Source organism: Antedon mediterranea, chromosome 4, assembly GCF_964355755.1.
Source record: "Antedon mediterranea chromosome 4, ecAntMedi1.1, whole genome shotgun sequence".
NCBI lineage: Eukaryota > Metazoa > Echinodermata > Crinoidea > Comatulida > Antedonidae > Antedon > Antedon mediterranea.
In genome coordinates this window covers 3,711,147-3,726,045 of record NC_092673.1, presented here as the reverse complement: position 1 = coordinate 3,726,045, position 14,899 = coordinate 3,711,147, and the positions used below count along the sequence as shown (strand labels likewise).

General features: G+C 37.6%; 2 protein-coding genes across 5 annotated transcripts in view; one reads left to right on the top strand and one right to left on the bottom strand.

Annotated features, from left to right (window-relative positions):
- Positions 1 to 1,704: 1,704 nt before the first annotated feature.
- LOC140047902 (monocarboxylate transporter 13-like) lies at positions 1,705 to 7,916 on the bottom strand. The gene is made up of 7 exons (XM_072092933.1): positions 7,906 to 7,916; positions 6,368 to 6,534; positions 4,648 to 4,944; positions 3,569 to 3,876; positions 2,818 to 3,043; positions 2,216 to 2,359; positions 1,705 to 1,999 (listed from the first exon to the last, which is right to left on the bottom strand). The coding sequence occupies exons 2-7, from the start codon at positions 6,495 to 6,497 to the stop codon at positions 1,803 to 1,805; spliced, it is 1,302 nt and encodes a 433-aa protein (XP_071949034.1). The 5' UTR covers positions 6,498 to 6,534; positions 7,906 to 7,916; the 3' UTR covers positions 1,705 to 1,802.
- Positions 7,917 to 8,651: 735 nt separating this feature from the next.
- LOC140046332 (heparanase-like) overlaps positions 8,652 to 14,899 on the top strand; it is a 35,370-nt gene continuing 29,122 nt past the window's right edge. For all 4 annotated transcript variants that reach the window (XM_072090939.1, XM_072090941.1, XM_072090940.1 and 1 more), the window contains exons 1-9: positions 8,652 to 8,890; positions 9,289 to 9,431; positions 9,852 to 10,022; positions 10,855 to 11,062; positions 11,654 to 11,905; positions 12,580 to 12,691; positions 13,870 to 14,000; positions 14,375 to 14,521; positions 14,673 to 14,837. In XM_072090939.1, the coding sequence (XP_071947040.1) occupies positions 8,667 to 8,890; positions 9,289 to 9,431; positions 9,852 to 10,022; positions 10,855 to 11,062; positions 11,654 to 11,905; positions 12,580 to 12,691; positions 13,870 to 14,000; positions 14,375 to 14,521; positions 14,673 to 14,832 (1,548 nt within the window). In that variant the 5' untranslated portion in view covers positions 8,652 to 8,666 and the 3' untranslated portion in view covers positions 14,833 to 14,837. The remainder of the gene's footprint in view (positions 8,891 to 9,288; positions 9,432 to 9,851; positions 10,023 to 10,854; positions 11,063 to 11,653; positions 11,906 to 12,579; positions 12,692 to 13,869; positions 14,001 to 14,374; positions 14,522 to 14,672; positions 14,838 to 14,899) is intronic.

Sequence of the window (14,899 nt, the reverse complement as noted above, 5' to 3'; positions counted from 1 at the left end):
CCCACTAGCGACGCAACACAAGGACGTAACGCAACGCAAGTGAATTGACCAATCACAAGCGATGGCTTATTCGCTTGTGATTGCTAACTGTCTATAACTTTGCTTGTCATTGGTTAAAACGCTTGCGTTCCGTTTACGTCCTTGCGTTACGTTCTAGTGGGAACCAAGCTTAAAGCGTGGTTCCTACTAGAACGCAACGCAGTGACGTATCGACGCAAAGTGCTGTATTGCGTAATCAGTAAAGCTTGGTTCCCACTAGAACGTAACGCAAGGACGTAAACGCAACGCAAGCGTTTTAACCAATGACAAGCGAAGTTATAGACAGTTAGCAATCACAAGCGAATAAGCCATCGCTTGTGATTGGTCAATTCACTTGCGTTGCGTTACGTCCTTGTGTTGCGTCGCTAGTGGGAACCACGTTTTAGTGGGAACCGACGACACAATATAGTGCTGCAAACATCGTTGATTTTAAGCTGGCGGGGGCAAACACAATGATTGGAAGGGCATATTCTTACGTTGCGTAGATTGCGTTACGTTGCGTAGATTGCGTTACGTTGCGTATATTGCGTTACGTTGCGTAGATTGCGTTACGTTGCGTATATTGCGTTACGTTGCGTAGATTGCGTTACGTTGCGTAGATTGCGTTACGTTGCGTATATTGCGTTACGTTGCGTTGCTAGTGAGAACCAAGCTTAAGCTTTACATTATCTGTAGTCTTGATTATAATACAGGTATTCATTAATTACAAACAGGTAATTTAACGGTTGCCGCTTGACAATTACGAACACCTGGACTTTGAGCATCGGTACTTTGAGATGGCAGGTCTCGAGTGTTTTCAGACTGTTGTTTACTCTATTCGAGTTTGTGACTGAAATTGTTGAAGAATGATTGTTTTATTACCGTGCAATCATCTTTATGAGGCGTTTCTTGCATTAATGTTTAATTATATTGAATTATTACAAGTGTTTGCTTTTAAAGAAAAAAGTGTAAGAGCTAAGTTTATTTTCAACCACTTGCTTTTAATGACTAAGTACCATTTTACAATTTTAAATACAATTAGGCCTACAATTTTAAACATTGAAAAAATATATATAACATTGTTGTATGTGGCAAAATAATGCTTTCTTATAACAGTATTTATAAACAAAGTCTGTTCCATTTGTTCCAAAATCGATTACAAAAGGTGACATTTCGTTTCCGGTAGATTATTCTGTAATTTTTTAAAGATGCTTGACATGATCACTTGGTATGATATCATTTTTTGGTAGGCTTACAAACCAACGGCGCCGATTTGCTTTATAGGAACACAGTCCACCCCTTGGCTTGGGTTATTAACGTGTACAATCGATAGTTGAGTTCTTTGCCATCAAATTGGTGAGGTGTAATCCCTAAACTTGGTTTCCATTTAGATGCAACGCAGGTAATTTGACCAATCACAAACGATGAATTATTCGAAATGTCGCTTTGTGATTGGTCAACTCGTTTTCGTTGCGCTTACGTCGTTGTGTTGCGTCCGAGAAGGAACCAATCTTAATCCGGTACAACATACAAGAGAACACGGATGGTCACCCCACCTCACGGTCACCCCGCCTCACGGTCACCCCACCCACGGTCACCCCACTTTACGGTCACCCCACTTCACGGTCACCCCACCTTACGGTCACCCCACGGTCACCCCACCCATGGTCACCCCACTTCACGGTCACCCCACCTCACGGTCACCCCACCTTACGGTCACCCCACCTCACGGTCACCCACCCACGGTCACCCATCTGCAGCAGTCGATGAATAACACCAGGATTTTAGACTGGCTGCTCGGTCGCTTCATCCATTGGCACACTTTCAAACTTTGTTTCCATTAGTTCGCTGTGCATGTTACTCCTATTGGTGTATCTTTTGTATATATGTCCAATTGTAAACAGTGCCGCTGCTAGAATATACGTTCCAACACAAACAAATATACCTAATTTATAACTTCCAGTCTTGTCATAGATGTTATCTGAAAAACAAAAAATATTATTAATATGATAATATAAAAATATCAAAAAGTCAATGATGATAAACGTAAGTTAATATTGTCAATCATTGATTTTATTCAGTTATTATTACAGATGTATATTGATTATATACCGAAAAAAATGCATTTAAAAACATTTTTTTCACTATTTATTATATATTTAATATTATTTAATGAATAGATAGTTAGGTATATTACCTGTAACATAAGGAGCCAAGAACGTGCCTGTACCAAAAAATATATACATCATTGCAAGTCCTTCGGCACTCAAGGCAGTCGGTGCTACGTCAATTGCGGCTGAGACCACTGCTGTAAATAACATGCCTCTAGTCATACCCAAACCTAAATACAAAATAATAAAGTAACATAATAATTTAGTAACACTAATGACGCGTGCGTCGTCATTTAAACGTCGAGGCCCAAACGCTTGATTCCTACTAGAACGCAACGCAGCCACGTATCGACGCAAATGTAGATAGATTAGCAAATAGTGGTGCACTCATTCAAGATTCAAGATTCAAGAAATTTTATTTGTCCATAAAAATGGAAATTCACTTTGCTTGGTAGATTAAAACAACAATATTGCAACAATTTAAAAACGTGCAGTATTATAACAGATTAAAAATACAAGATAAAAAGTTAAAAATGCTGTTAAAAATGTAAAACTATTAAAAATTGCATTAACGTCTTACATTAGAATTAAAAATATGAATGCTATTTACAACGAAGGATTTTCTAGTTCTACAAAGATTTGCTCTTGGAGGTCGTTTTTTTATTATCACATTATTTTTTTAATTTACCTGTCAATACAACTATAAGTGATGTCTGTGTGGTTGAAAACGGAATTGCCACAGTGAACCCGGCTGTTGTAATGATCACCAGAATATATTGCACAGTGAGTGAGAGAGGTACGTGCATGGAACCAAAGGAAATTGATAGTCGACCAACGATATCACCAGCTCCCATAAGACTTAATATCAACGAGATGGTGGCTGTATTTAGACTTGCATTTTCTAAATAGATACCCTGCAATTAAAAATATAGTAATCAATATTGTAAAAAAAACATAAGGATACCCGGATAAGGCTTAGTTATTTACCCGGATAAGTTCTAGTTATTTACCCGGATAAGGCTTAGTTATTTACCCGGATAACTTGGTTATTTACCCGGATAAGGCTTAGTTATTTACCCGGATAAGGCTTAGTTATTTACCCGGATAACTTGGTTATTTACCCGGATAAGGCTTAGTTATTTACCCGGATAAGGCTTAGTTATTTACACGGATAAGCCTTAGTTATTTACACGGATAAGGCTTAGTTATTTACACGGATAAGGCTTAGTTATTTACCCGGATAACTTGGCTATTTACCCGGATAAGTTGACTTATCGCAAAATATGGTGGATATTAGGAACCACACGGGCAAAGTAGTTTTAAAGCAAACAAGACCCATTACCCGGGTAATATAAGTTGGTTGGTGGATGTAATCAACTTACCCGGGTAAATAAATAAGCAGGAAAAGGCACATTAGTTTGGCAGGTGACTGTACTTACAAGACTTATATAAGAAAATGCTACAGACACGGACATCAACAAAAAAGCTGGCATGGAAATAACGTAATTGAATGTCTTCATTAATGTCATGTAGCGGAATAAACTCGACGTTTGTTTTCGAGATTTTTTAACAACTTTCTTAGTATCTTTTGAATCTTCATTAATATTTTCCTCCTGGCTACGATTGCCAGTGGCAACTGCTGTACAAGGTAGCCCGATAACTGTTAGTACGATGGCAATGATGCGAAGGGCCACCCTCCATGAATATCTACTGTAGAGCCATTCAATACCTGGCGCCAATGAAAGACCTGCGAGAGAAGTTGAAAGTATTGCAATGTTATATGCAGTATTGGGGATCATTCGAAAGTCAAGCTAAAAATCTCATCACTAGGCCTAATTCTACCATCATGTTCCATTAAAGATGTATTGTCCCCCCCCCCCCCAAAACATGAACAATAAAGCTTAATTAAATCAGACTTTGAATATGTTATTATTTTGTAGTTTTAATAAAGTGAATGAAAAAAATAATGTTTTCACTTATAAAATAACATGATAAATGGTTAAATTCAACAAAACATCCATTAACTATATTTTTAAACCATTCAAAAGGTTGATTAATGAAATTAAGGAGCTTAGAGTACCATGAAAACCTGAAACTTTCGATACAATTTTTGGTCGAAGTCAATAACTATTATGTGACATTAAAATGGCCTATTAAAAAAAAAAAAATTTAAAACAATTATTTTGCAGGGGGACAATACATCTTTAAGCGTGGTTCCCACTAGCGACGCAACGCAGCGACGTATCGACGCAAAGTGCTGTATTGCGTAACCACAAGTGGGAACCGTCGACGCAATAGTGCAACAAACATCGCAGGCAGGCTGGGGAAAACACATTTATTGTATAAAGGCATCTTCTTACGTTGCGTGGTTGGGTTACTATGCGTCACTAGTGGGAACCATGCGTTACAGTGGAAAGCGTCATGTCGCAGGATGACCATGACATCTATCCTAAATTTACTGTCCATGTTTACCTTGTCAAGAGTTATCACAATGTCTATAGGCGCGGCCTATACTTACCAACGCTTGCCCCGACAAACTGGAAGCAGAGGACCCTGGTTAAATACCGGCCCTTAAAATAACATGACGTCACGCTTACGAACGGTAGATGCATGAAAGCACAACCCAGTCCAAACATTACCCCATATGTAATGCACACAACCTGTATGTCATGTACAAATGAAGTTGCGAGTAGGCCAAGAGACGACAAGGCAACGCCAATGCATATGGTCTTGCGGTGACCGATGACCTGATAGATGTAGGTGACCACAGATGCAGATACTCCACTAGACATAATTGCAATGGAACCTGGAAGCGCTATGAAGATGAATTTATATCGATTAGGACATTTAAATACTTTGTGTTCTTTGTATTTCTCACACACAAATATATACAAATACATATCTATGTGTTCGGCATGCATTCACTGTGTTTTCTTGATATTTGCAAAAAAAGCTATGAAATTGGAGAAGATGTCCGGAGAAACAAATTATTGATTGAAATATATATTTATACTGGGTAACCTCCCTTCAATCAAAGACTGGTCTCCCAGAGGGCTCAGTTGGTGAACAGTGGCTGTGATGTACTAATACGCCAGGGTAACCCCCTACGCGTCTCGAAAGATGTACTAGGTTCTTTAAAGTGCACACAAGCTAGATGTGTACTCTGGACCTACGGTTTATAGTCCTTATCCGAGAAGACTCGTTCTACCACCAGAACCATGGAGTCGAGTGAGCCTCGAACCCCTGCCAATGTTATGGCTACGTAATTACGGTTCCACTGTCTTAACCACTCGGCCACTCACTCATTATATACTTACCAACTACTAAATATTTCAAGGGAAAATAGTATAATACAGTAATATGTTTCCCCCCCCCCACCCCCCCCCCCCCAAAAAAAAAACAAACTAGGCCTATTATGCCTTATTAAGAAAAACGGAAGCTACAGATGTTTGTGTTTTTGTTATAATGTACGCTTAATATTTACGAGCGTTATTTTTGTTAATATGGTTACTTATTAGATTCAGATTCGATTTATTAAGTCATTCATACATAGTACAATGATAATTGTTTTCTTGGCAGGAAAACACAATCAATACTATACAATAAAATACAATACAATACAATAGTATGGTAATATTAAGACGAGTTTGCTTCATGCGTGTAGAATATTTACGACACGATTAAATCATTCTTATCTTTGTCATTATAATGTGTGTAAAAGCTATATTTTTGGTATGATTAGTGTAAATTTATCGTATTAGGTATACTCATTATTATTGCTTGCGTTTAAGTAAAGAATATAAAGCGTGGTTCCCACTAGCGACGCAACAGAAGGACGTAACGCAACGCAAGTGAATTGACCAATCACAAGCGATGGCTTATTTGCTTGTGATTGCTAACTGTCTATAACTTCGCTTGCGATTGGTTAAAACGCTTGCGTTGCGTTTACGTCCTTGCGTTACGTTCTAGTGGGAACCAAGCTGAATTAAGAATGAAATAAAAATAATTATATAGGCCTCTGGCTACTAAGCAACAAACGTTCGTGTTTTTGTGTTAATTTAGCATTTTATTTTGTACAGTGAGATCCTAATGTATTCATTTTCGTTTTAAGGCCTAGTTCATACATTATTATATTTCAGTAGGCCTATCCGGCCAAGGGTAATATGCATAGAAGAATTCATCAGGATAGGTAGGCCTAAACGATGTTCATAATTTAAAACGGATACTGAATCACGTACCTGTTCCAGTAGCGGATGCATTGAAATGGTGCTTGAATTCGATGTTCAGAAGGTTATAGTTGTAAAGAACACCGTAAAATAGTGTGTACATTATGAATCCAGACATAACAACAAGGTATCCCCAATTCATCTTGAGCACCTGACAATGTAACGCATAGTACTTCAGCCTAAACAAAAATCATGTTTATGTTATTCCAAATAAGATCAACAGTTGGGTATTGGTATTATCTTTGTCCGGGAACCAAAGTAAATAGCGCCGTCTAGTGAAATAAAACTAGGCCTATTGTATTTTACAAATATTATTATTGAACATGAATACAGGATAGGTAGACTTGCCCATAAGTCTGTAGTTTTTTATTTTAGTTCACCAGTCGGCTTTTCGATATTTGTATGAAAACAAGTCACGTATACGTATGAAACTCCATATGTGCCAAAATCTTTTTACTAATCAGGGGCGGACACGGGGGTGTTGCCCCAGTTGCCCGGGAAACACCTTAATTTCATACTAAATGTTTTTTTCTGCCATTAAATTTAAATTTAGATCCCATTTCATCATATTATAATATTAACTAATTAACGTTATAGAAGTCCAGGGTTGGAAAAGACTATATTTATCTTCATTTCCCCACGTCCGTAATATTTGAGCGAATTTCCGTAATAATTACGGACGTTCCGAACTTTGAAATAACAGTTTTTAATTGCTTCTTTCTGCAAATTTCGATGGTGGTTGTACAGTTTATGTGGATAAATGAAAATGAATGGAAATTGTGGTTTTACTGACTTATTTAACAATTTAACGCTTTGCTCAATATATTTATAGCAGCAGCTTCACATTTTTTTTTCTAAATTGTTTTAATTATTAATTGATAATACTTAATTTTTATTCATTGATTTTAATTGCTAGAATTGATCAAATTACTGGAAGTAGGCTACCTACCAAAAAAATGTTATCCTATTGGTTTTCGCTTTTTTTTACTGGCGGAAAAAACAGCGTGATACGATCTGTTTGCTACTGTATAGTCCGATATAGAGTATCACTTCTATTTATCGTGAATTTTACGTGCGAGCGTACCATTTCCGGCCATCTAAGGATTCCCTCGCCACAAGTTTAAAAAACGTTACGTGGGACCTAGACTAGTATAATGGTGTGCGTGTGGCGTGATCGAAGTGGGTTGGTGTGGAGGTAGAGGGTTACGGATTTATATTATACCAATAGTTAAATACATTTGTATCAGACTGTCTAGTGAGGCTTTTGTCTATTCATGCATGCGGCCTTGGCCTTCTTAATGGAAGGCTGGTCCTACATTGTTTTCTATTAATGTTATGATATTTTCTTTCTGGAACAAATAAATCGACTTGTGACTTGTGTAATACTTGACTAAAATACATTCAATATAATGATAAATATCATTGTTATGATTGTAAAACCTAACCTAAATCTAAAGGAATAGTGTAGAGTGAGACAGTTCCCTCCCCTTACTATAGTTTGGCAGGTCCTGTCTATTTTAATATAGGCCTACTTTAACATTGGAACAAACCTGTAGCCTATACTGTCATTCAAGCAAAATGAATTACACAGAGACGGGTAATGTTGATACCATAGTAGCAATCACAACCTCTACCATTTCGCTTAATTAAGTTTATTATAAGTAAACTAAAGCGTACACTGTAGAACATATCGACGAGCAAGTATAACTGAACAAAAATACGCCCTATTCACTAAATAAAAAATACAGATACGAACCAATATTACAACCTAGTTACGAACACCACTGATTAACATGAGTGCTTTTAAATAATAAACAACAAAAATACCAACAAAACCAAAACGGAAAGGCCTATTAAATCCTGAAAAGAAAGCATAAATCCGTAACAACATAACAATAAAGAAATATTGCGCCATCAATATACTTTTAAACTGGAATAATTCGTCCAGGGTATTTCTTTTCTTTACGTTACACATGAGCTATTCCGCATGCAAAAATGACATGTTTGGTATGTGTACAATTCGTATTGAGAGTGTAAACATTGTTATACACAACATTAGGATAATAATAGATCAACTCAGATAATATTAGGATCATTAAGACATTAAACGGTATCACTATCAGCTGTTCTAAAATACATGAAAAATCCAGCTTGCCGTATTTGCATATAGTAAAAGGTGTGACGTAATGGTAAAATGCATAATCGTGACGAATTTACTACGTTATGGCACTATAGTTCCATGGTTCAACAAACGCTCGTTTCCTTCCGGTCGTTGGTTCAGAGTAGCTAACTGAATTCAGAAGTAGAAACTATGTTTAATCACTTTCACCGTTGGTTTTATCTTCTATGTGTCTTTTCTATTCCATGTTATGCATGTTTGTGGATTAAGAATCATGTCGGAAGTAACGTCGATCATATCAAACTTTTTATTGATAAAGGACAAGCTGTCAATGTTGTCAATAAACGATTTTTATCGGTAGCCATTGATACGAGTGAAGTCCAGAAACAATGGAGTCAGGGAAAGTTGAATTTTAGGTAAGACTTCCGAATGAGTTAGACAAGGCCGAGGTTAAAAACAAACGAGGCAAAAATGCTTTAAATATAATTATTAATAGGCCTAAAAAATATGACGATCTGTGATGGTGAATTGAGATGGTTGGTGAAAATTTAAAGACGAGGTGAGTGCTGGTTCGGCTGTGGATGAGGTTAGCAACGTATTAGCACGAATATAATTATAATTGTATCGTAATCAATTACTTCACAGAGAGGTATTATAGGCATATACCTACTTATAAGGACTTTGATTTGTTAATTGAGTGTATTTATAGGCCGATCTTGATACAATGTATGTCCTCAAAATGTCTCGAAAGTTATTAAGTACTGGCCTATACTTCATTTGCAGGACGAATGTTCTTACGTTTTATTTGATTAAGTTCTCCACAGTTGCAAACACTATCCACGGCACTGAGCCCAAGTTATCTTCGCCTTGGAGGAACGAGCGCCGACTTTTTAATCTACAGCAATGGAGGCTTACACGGAACAAAACACAAAGACTTTACAAACTTTACCATGTCTGGTAAGAATAACATACATAACAAAATAAAAAGCGCGAAATGTGTATTTATTTATTTATTCTTTAAAATTTTATTCATTTCTGCAATAGACATGATAAACTTTACAAAATATAGAAATATCAAATATAAAAGTAGAAGACGGAGCCGAGGAGAGACAAAGGCATTGAAAACGCTGTCACCGGTAGTGTGTGACGTCTCTCCAACACAGAAAATAGTAGTGATATGACATCGTCATGTCTATTATATGGGCACATCACATTTTTTTTGTCACATAAAGTTTGATGTAGACAGAACTTAAGCTTCTCTAGAATAATGTTAGAGGATAGACACACACTTTATCCAGGGAGTTGTTGATTTGCCTTCTTCCATTGTATTATACTGTCCGTGTTGTGATGTATATATCTTATATATGTTTTTATCAGATGCTGACTGGGATGATATTAATAAGTTCAGTACACAAGTTGGCTGGCAGTTGATATTTGACGTAAATGTCCTATTACGCACAGGACAACAATGGGATGATACTAATTTCCGCAAGCTGCTGGAATACAACGCCAAACAAGGCTACATACTTTACTGGGAGCTAGGGAACGGTAGGCTCGGTGACAAATTAATTCTGCTTGTATGAAGAATCCATACATTCTATTTGTTGATATCTGCCTTGGTGTAAATGTTTTAAGCGTGGTTCCCACTAAGCTTGGTTCCCACTAGAACGTAACGCAAGGACGTAAACGCAACGCAAGCGTTTTAACCAATGACAGCGAAGTTATAGACAGTTAGCAATCACAAGCGAATAAGCCATCGCTTGTGATTGGTGAATTCACTTCCGTTGCGTTACGTCCTTCTGTTGCGTCGCTAGTGGGAACCACGCTCTAGAAACGCAACACAACGACGTAACGCAACGTAAGGGATTTGACCAATCACACACGATGAATTATTCGAAACGGTCGCTTGTCATCGGTCAACTTGCTTGCGTTGCGTCCTAGTGGAAACCTAGCTTTAAACTAATGTTGGGAATATGCAAGAGCAAATAAATTATAACAGTATACAATATCATATCATTCGATAGACAGTTTATAACTGTCGACGCATGAAATAATAGTAGTGGTGGTGGTAGTGGTAGTGGTAGTGGTAGGCCTATTTGACTTTTACGCTAGGTCTTACGAGCAAAATTTCCGATTGAATATTTCTCCATGATTTTAATTTATTGCCAAAATAATTATACCGATTTGCATTCATAAGGACAAGCCTTTTGTATGCAAACTAGGCCATATACATGGCTGCAGTCGCGTGCTCAAATTTGAGTTAGTGTTTACCGACCGACCATCCGACCAACCGACCGACCGACATAGTGAGCTGTATAATATTCTATACCGCTGAATTGATTGAGCGAAATATTTAATAATTTTGTTTATATTACTCTAGAACCAAATGCCTTTGAAGATGGGAAAGTAACCAACACAACAGTTACAAGTAAACAGCTTGCCCAGGACTACCGTCATCTTCGAAGTCTACTTGATGCTTCTGTCAAATATCGGCACAATTTTATTATGGGTCCGTCCGTCACTTGCCCACGAATAGGGAGAAGGCCTACACACGGATTAAGTGAACATTCCCAGATATTCATGGATGAGTAAGAAAAATGTATTAAATTTACGATTACAAAATGCTTGACAAACCATAATGTCCTAGGTTCGAATCCTCGTTTCGTTCGTATGTCCGTAACTTGTCCACGAGTGGGCAGAGGGCCTACAGATGGATAAAGTTAACATTCTCAGATATTCATGGATGAGTAAGAAAAGTGTATTAAATTTACGACTACAAGATGATTGACGAATCATAATGTCCTAGGTTCGAATCCTAGTTTCGTCACAGTAACTTGTAGCTTGTTAATAGACTGGTATTAGAGACTCAGAAAGCATGTGCGTTTTTTGGAAGGCGTTTGTGTTTAAAGTTTGTGGTGTTAATTGTGTGAAGTATTTTATTGATATTTTATCGTTAGAATGAGCCGTATAGCTCAGTGGTTAACGCGATTGGCTCCCGGGCCCCAGGATTCAATCCTGACCTTGTGTCCAGGTTTATTTTAGTACGATCAATTACAATTTATCCATCAATTTATTGGCGAGTTTTTCTCCGTTGGATGTGTATAAAAAATATGGCAAAAAATAAATAACCCACGAATCGATCAACATCTTTATTTGCCGTATTGTTATAATATTTACAGATTCTATCAAAATGGCGGCGGCGAGGTAATCAACGCAACAACATGGCATCAGTATTACATGGATGGTAGAATAGCAACCGACGATAATTTTACAGATCCAGATCTTTTAGATTCTTTAATACGCGAGATACAGACGATGAATGAAGTCGTGTATAAGTATAACCCTAGCGCCAAGATATGGCTTGGTGAAACCAGTTCTACTTATGGTGGTGGTACGAAAGGCCTATCAAATGCATATGCTTCTGGTTTCATGTAAGCATAAAATACTTTCATATACAGATAAATTTAGCCAATTCTACTGAACCGAAAGAAATAATTAGTTTCATTTTTAAAAGTATCGACCCTTCATGCCATCAGTATATCATTCAGACATGTAAAGCTCTGTCTACACTATCAAACTAGTTTGACAAAAAAAGTGTGATGTGCCTAAATATGGTAGTGGTATTCCCAAATATGGTAGTGATATGACATCATCATGTCCATGGGCACATCACATTTATTTGTCACATAAAGTTTGATAGTGTAGACAGAACTTTAGTATATTATGTATACCAAGAGGTCCACTGTTAAAATGATGTTTATATTTCATTTTGACTTCATCATCAGTAGTGTACGAATATCTGATCATAATTCTAAGCTAAAGTGAAATAGGTTGAAAGGAAGAGAAACTGATACAGAGAGTATTGAATTTTACATATGATGTCGTTGCATTTGATTCTTCTTATACTTGTTTCGTATAAAACTTGTCTAGCAAATCAAAAGTTGTACTTGGCCCTTGCTGAACTTTCCATCGCACAACAACAATAATAATAGGCCCACACAAATAGCTCAGCTGACTGATGGTAAAATGTGATCGATATCACTTAATTTTGTAAAAATGATATCTACATGTATACATATTTTAAATGTTATATATTTGATATCAGGTGGCTGGATAAACTGTGCATAGCGGCTCTGTATGGAATTGATACAGTAATTAGACAAACACTTTATGGAGGCAGTTACTCGCTTTTAACATCTGAATTGGATCCTCTTCCGGTAAGACATCGACCTTGTTTTAGATATTATTTTGTTTTCTTTTATATCTTGGTGTTGAGACAGCACTGTGTGACACAAACGTGCGATTCCCTGAAACATTGTTGAGGCACCACTGTGTGACACAAGGTAGTCTTGGTTCCAGACGCAGTTTTGATTTAATATTAGTAAAAAGATAAATATTTTGGCACATATGGCGTTTCATACGTATACTACTTGAGCTTGATTTCGGAAATTGGGGGATGTTTCATCACAGCGTCATTGATACTCTACTTCTACATCAGCTTAAGTCTCTTCTCCTTACTCCATCTACCCTCTTCTCCTTACTACGTCTACACTCTTCTCCTTACTCCGTCTACCCTCTTCTCCTTACTCCGTCTACCCTCTTCTCCTTACTCCGTCTACCATCTCCTCCTTACTCCGTCTACCCTCTTCTCCTTACTCCGTCTACCCTCTTCTCCTTACTCCGTCTACACTCTTCTCCTTACTCCGCCTACACTCTTCTCTTTACTCCGTCTACACTCTTCTCCTTACTCCGTCTACCCTCTTCTCTTTACTCCGTCTACACTCTTCTCCTTACTCCGTCTACCCTCTTCTCCTTACTCCGTCTACCCTCTTCTCCTTACTCCGTCTACCCTCTTCTCCTTACTCCGTCTACACTCTTCTCCTTACTCCGTCTACACTCTTCTCTTTACTCCGTCTACCCTCTTCTCCTTACTTCGTCTACACTCTTCTCCTTACTCCATCTACCATCTCCTCCTTACTCCGTCTACACTCTTCTCCTTACTCCGTCTACACTCTTCTCCTTACTCCGTCTACACTCTTCTCTTTACTCCGTCTACCCTCTTCTCCTTACTCCGTCTACACTCTTCTCCTTACTCCGTCTACCCTCTTCTCCTTCTTACTCCGTCTACCCTCTTCTCTTTACTCCATCTACCATCTCCTCCTTACTCCGTCTACACTCTTCTCCTTACTCCGTCTACACTCTTCTCTTTACTCCGTCTACCCTCTTCTCCTTACTCCGTCTACACTCTTCTCCTTACTCCGTCTACCCTCTTCTCCTTCTTACTCCGTCTACCCTCTTCTTACTCACACCCAACATTCCCACTGACCCACCCACTTTATCTTCAATACTAGCGACCTTAGATTGGAAATAAAGACAATCGGGTTTTTTTTTTAAGGATTATTGGCTGTCTTTGCTCTATAAACGACTCGTTGGTCAGAAAGTTTTAAACGTCACTTCGTCTGCACACGGAAGGGATACGAATTTGAGACTGATCCGTGCTTATGCGCATTGCACATTACCAAGCAGGTAAATAATATAAACGTAACTTTAGGTTTGTTCAATCAACTAATTTAAAGTCCCATTCCCTAAAGATAATTCATTCATTAATTCATTCAATCTTTTATTTCGGAATCTCTGGTCCATAGAAAGTAAAAATAATATGCCTACGTACGTAATTATAAAGTAATTTCAATACTAGACATGAGATACTTTGAAGTACTTTTCTGTATCTAAGCTATTAAAAGTAAAGCACGACTAGCCATACAATGTAGTAATCTTAAACGTTTATGTCTATAACTCCGCCCATTGATAAATGCGCATGCGTAATTATTCAAAAAACTTTTCATCCCGGACATGTCGTACGTCTACAATTTCATGTTCTTAACTTTCCTTCAAATTAGTGAATATACCAAAGGTGACGTCACAGTGGTTTTACTAAATCTGGACAAGACTCGGAGCAAGAATGTAGCTATTGAGCAATTCAAAGATCTTAAGGGTATTGGTCAGTATTTGCTAACACCACACGGAAACGGCGACATAAGATCACAGTAAGCAACCATAAACCGATTTATTTATTTTTGCGTATGCAAATATGTTTTTGTTGCTACTTTGCGTATAGTCTTTCCGTGTGTCTATTGTAAACACATTTAGTATTAATCTTTTGGGAAAAGTTCGTAAAAATACATTGTAATTTTTCAGGATAGTTGATTTGAATGGCAAAAAGCTCAAAATGATCGACGAAAGAACGTTACCAGCCTTGTTGCCAAAGACATTGAGCCCAACAGATGGCATCTTATTACCGCCTCTCTCATTCGGTTTTTATGTTATGAAAGGGGCTAAGGCATCGGTATGCTTGTGAAAGAGGTAAGGATTCTTTCTTGGTTTTATATACGGTAGTTGATACTTTGATATATTCAAAGAAAAAT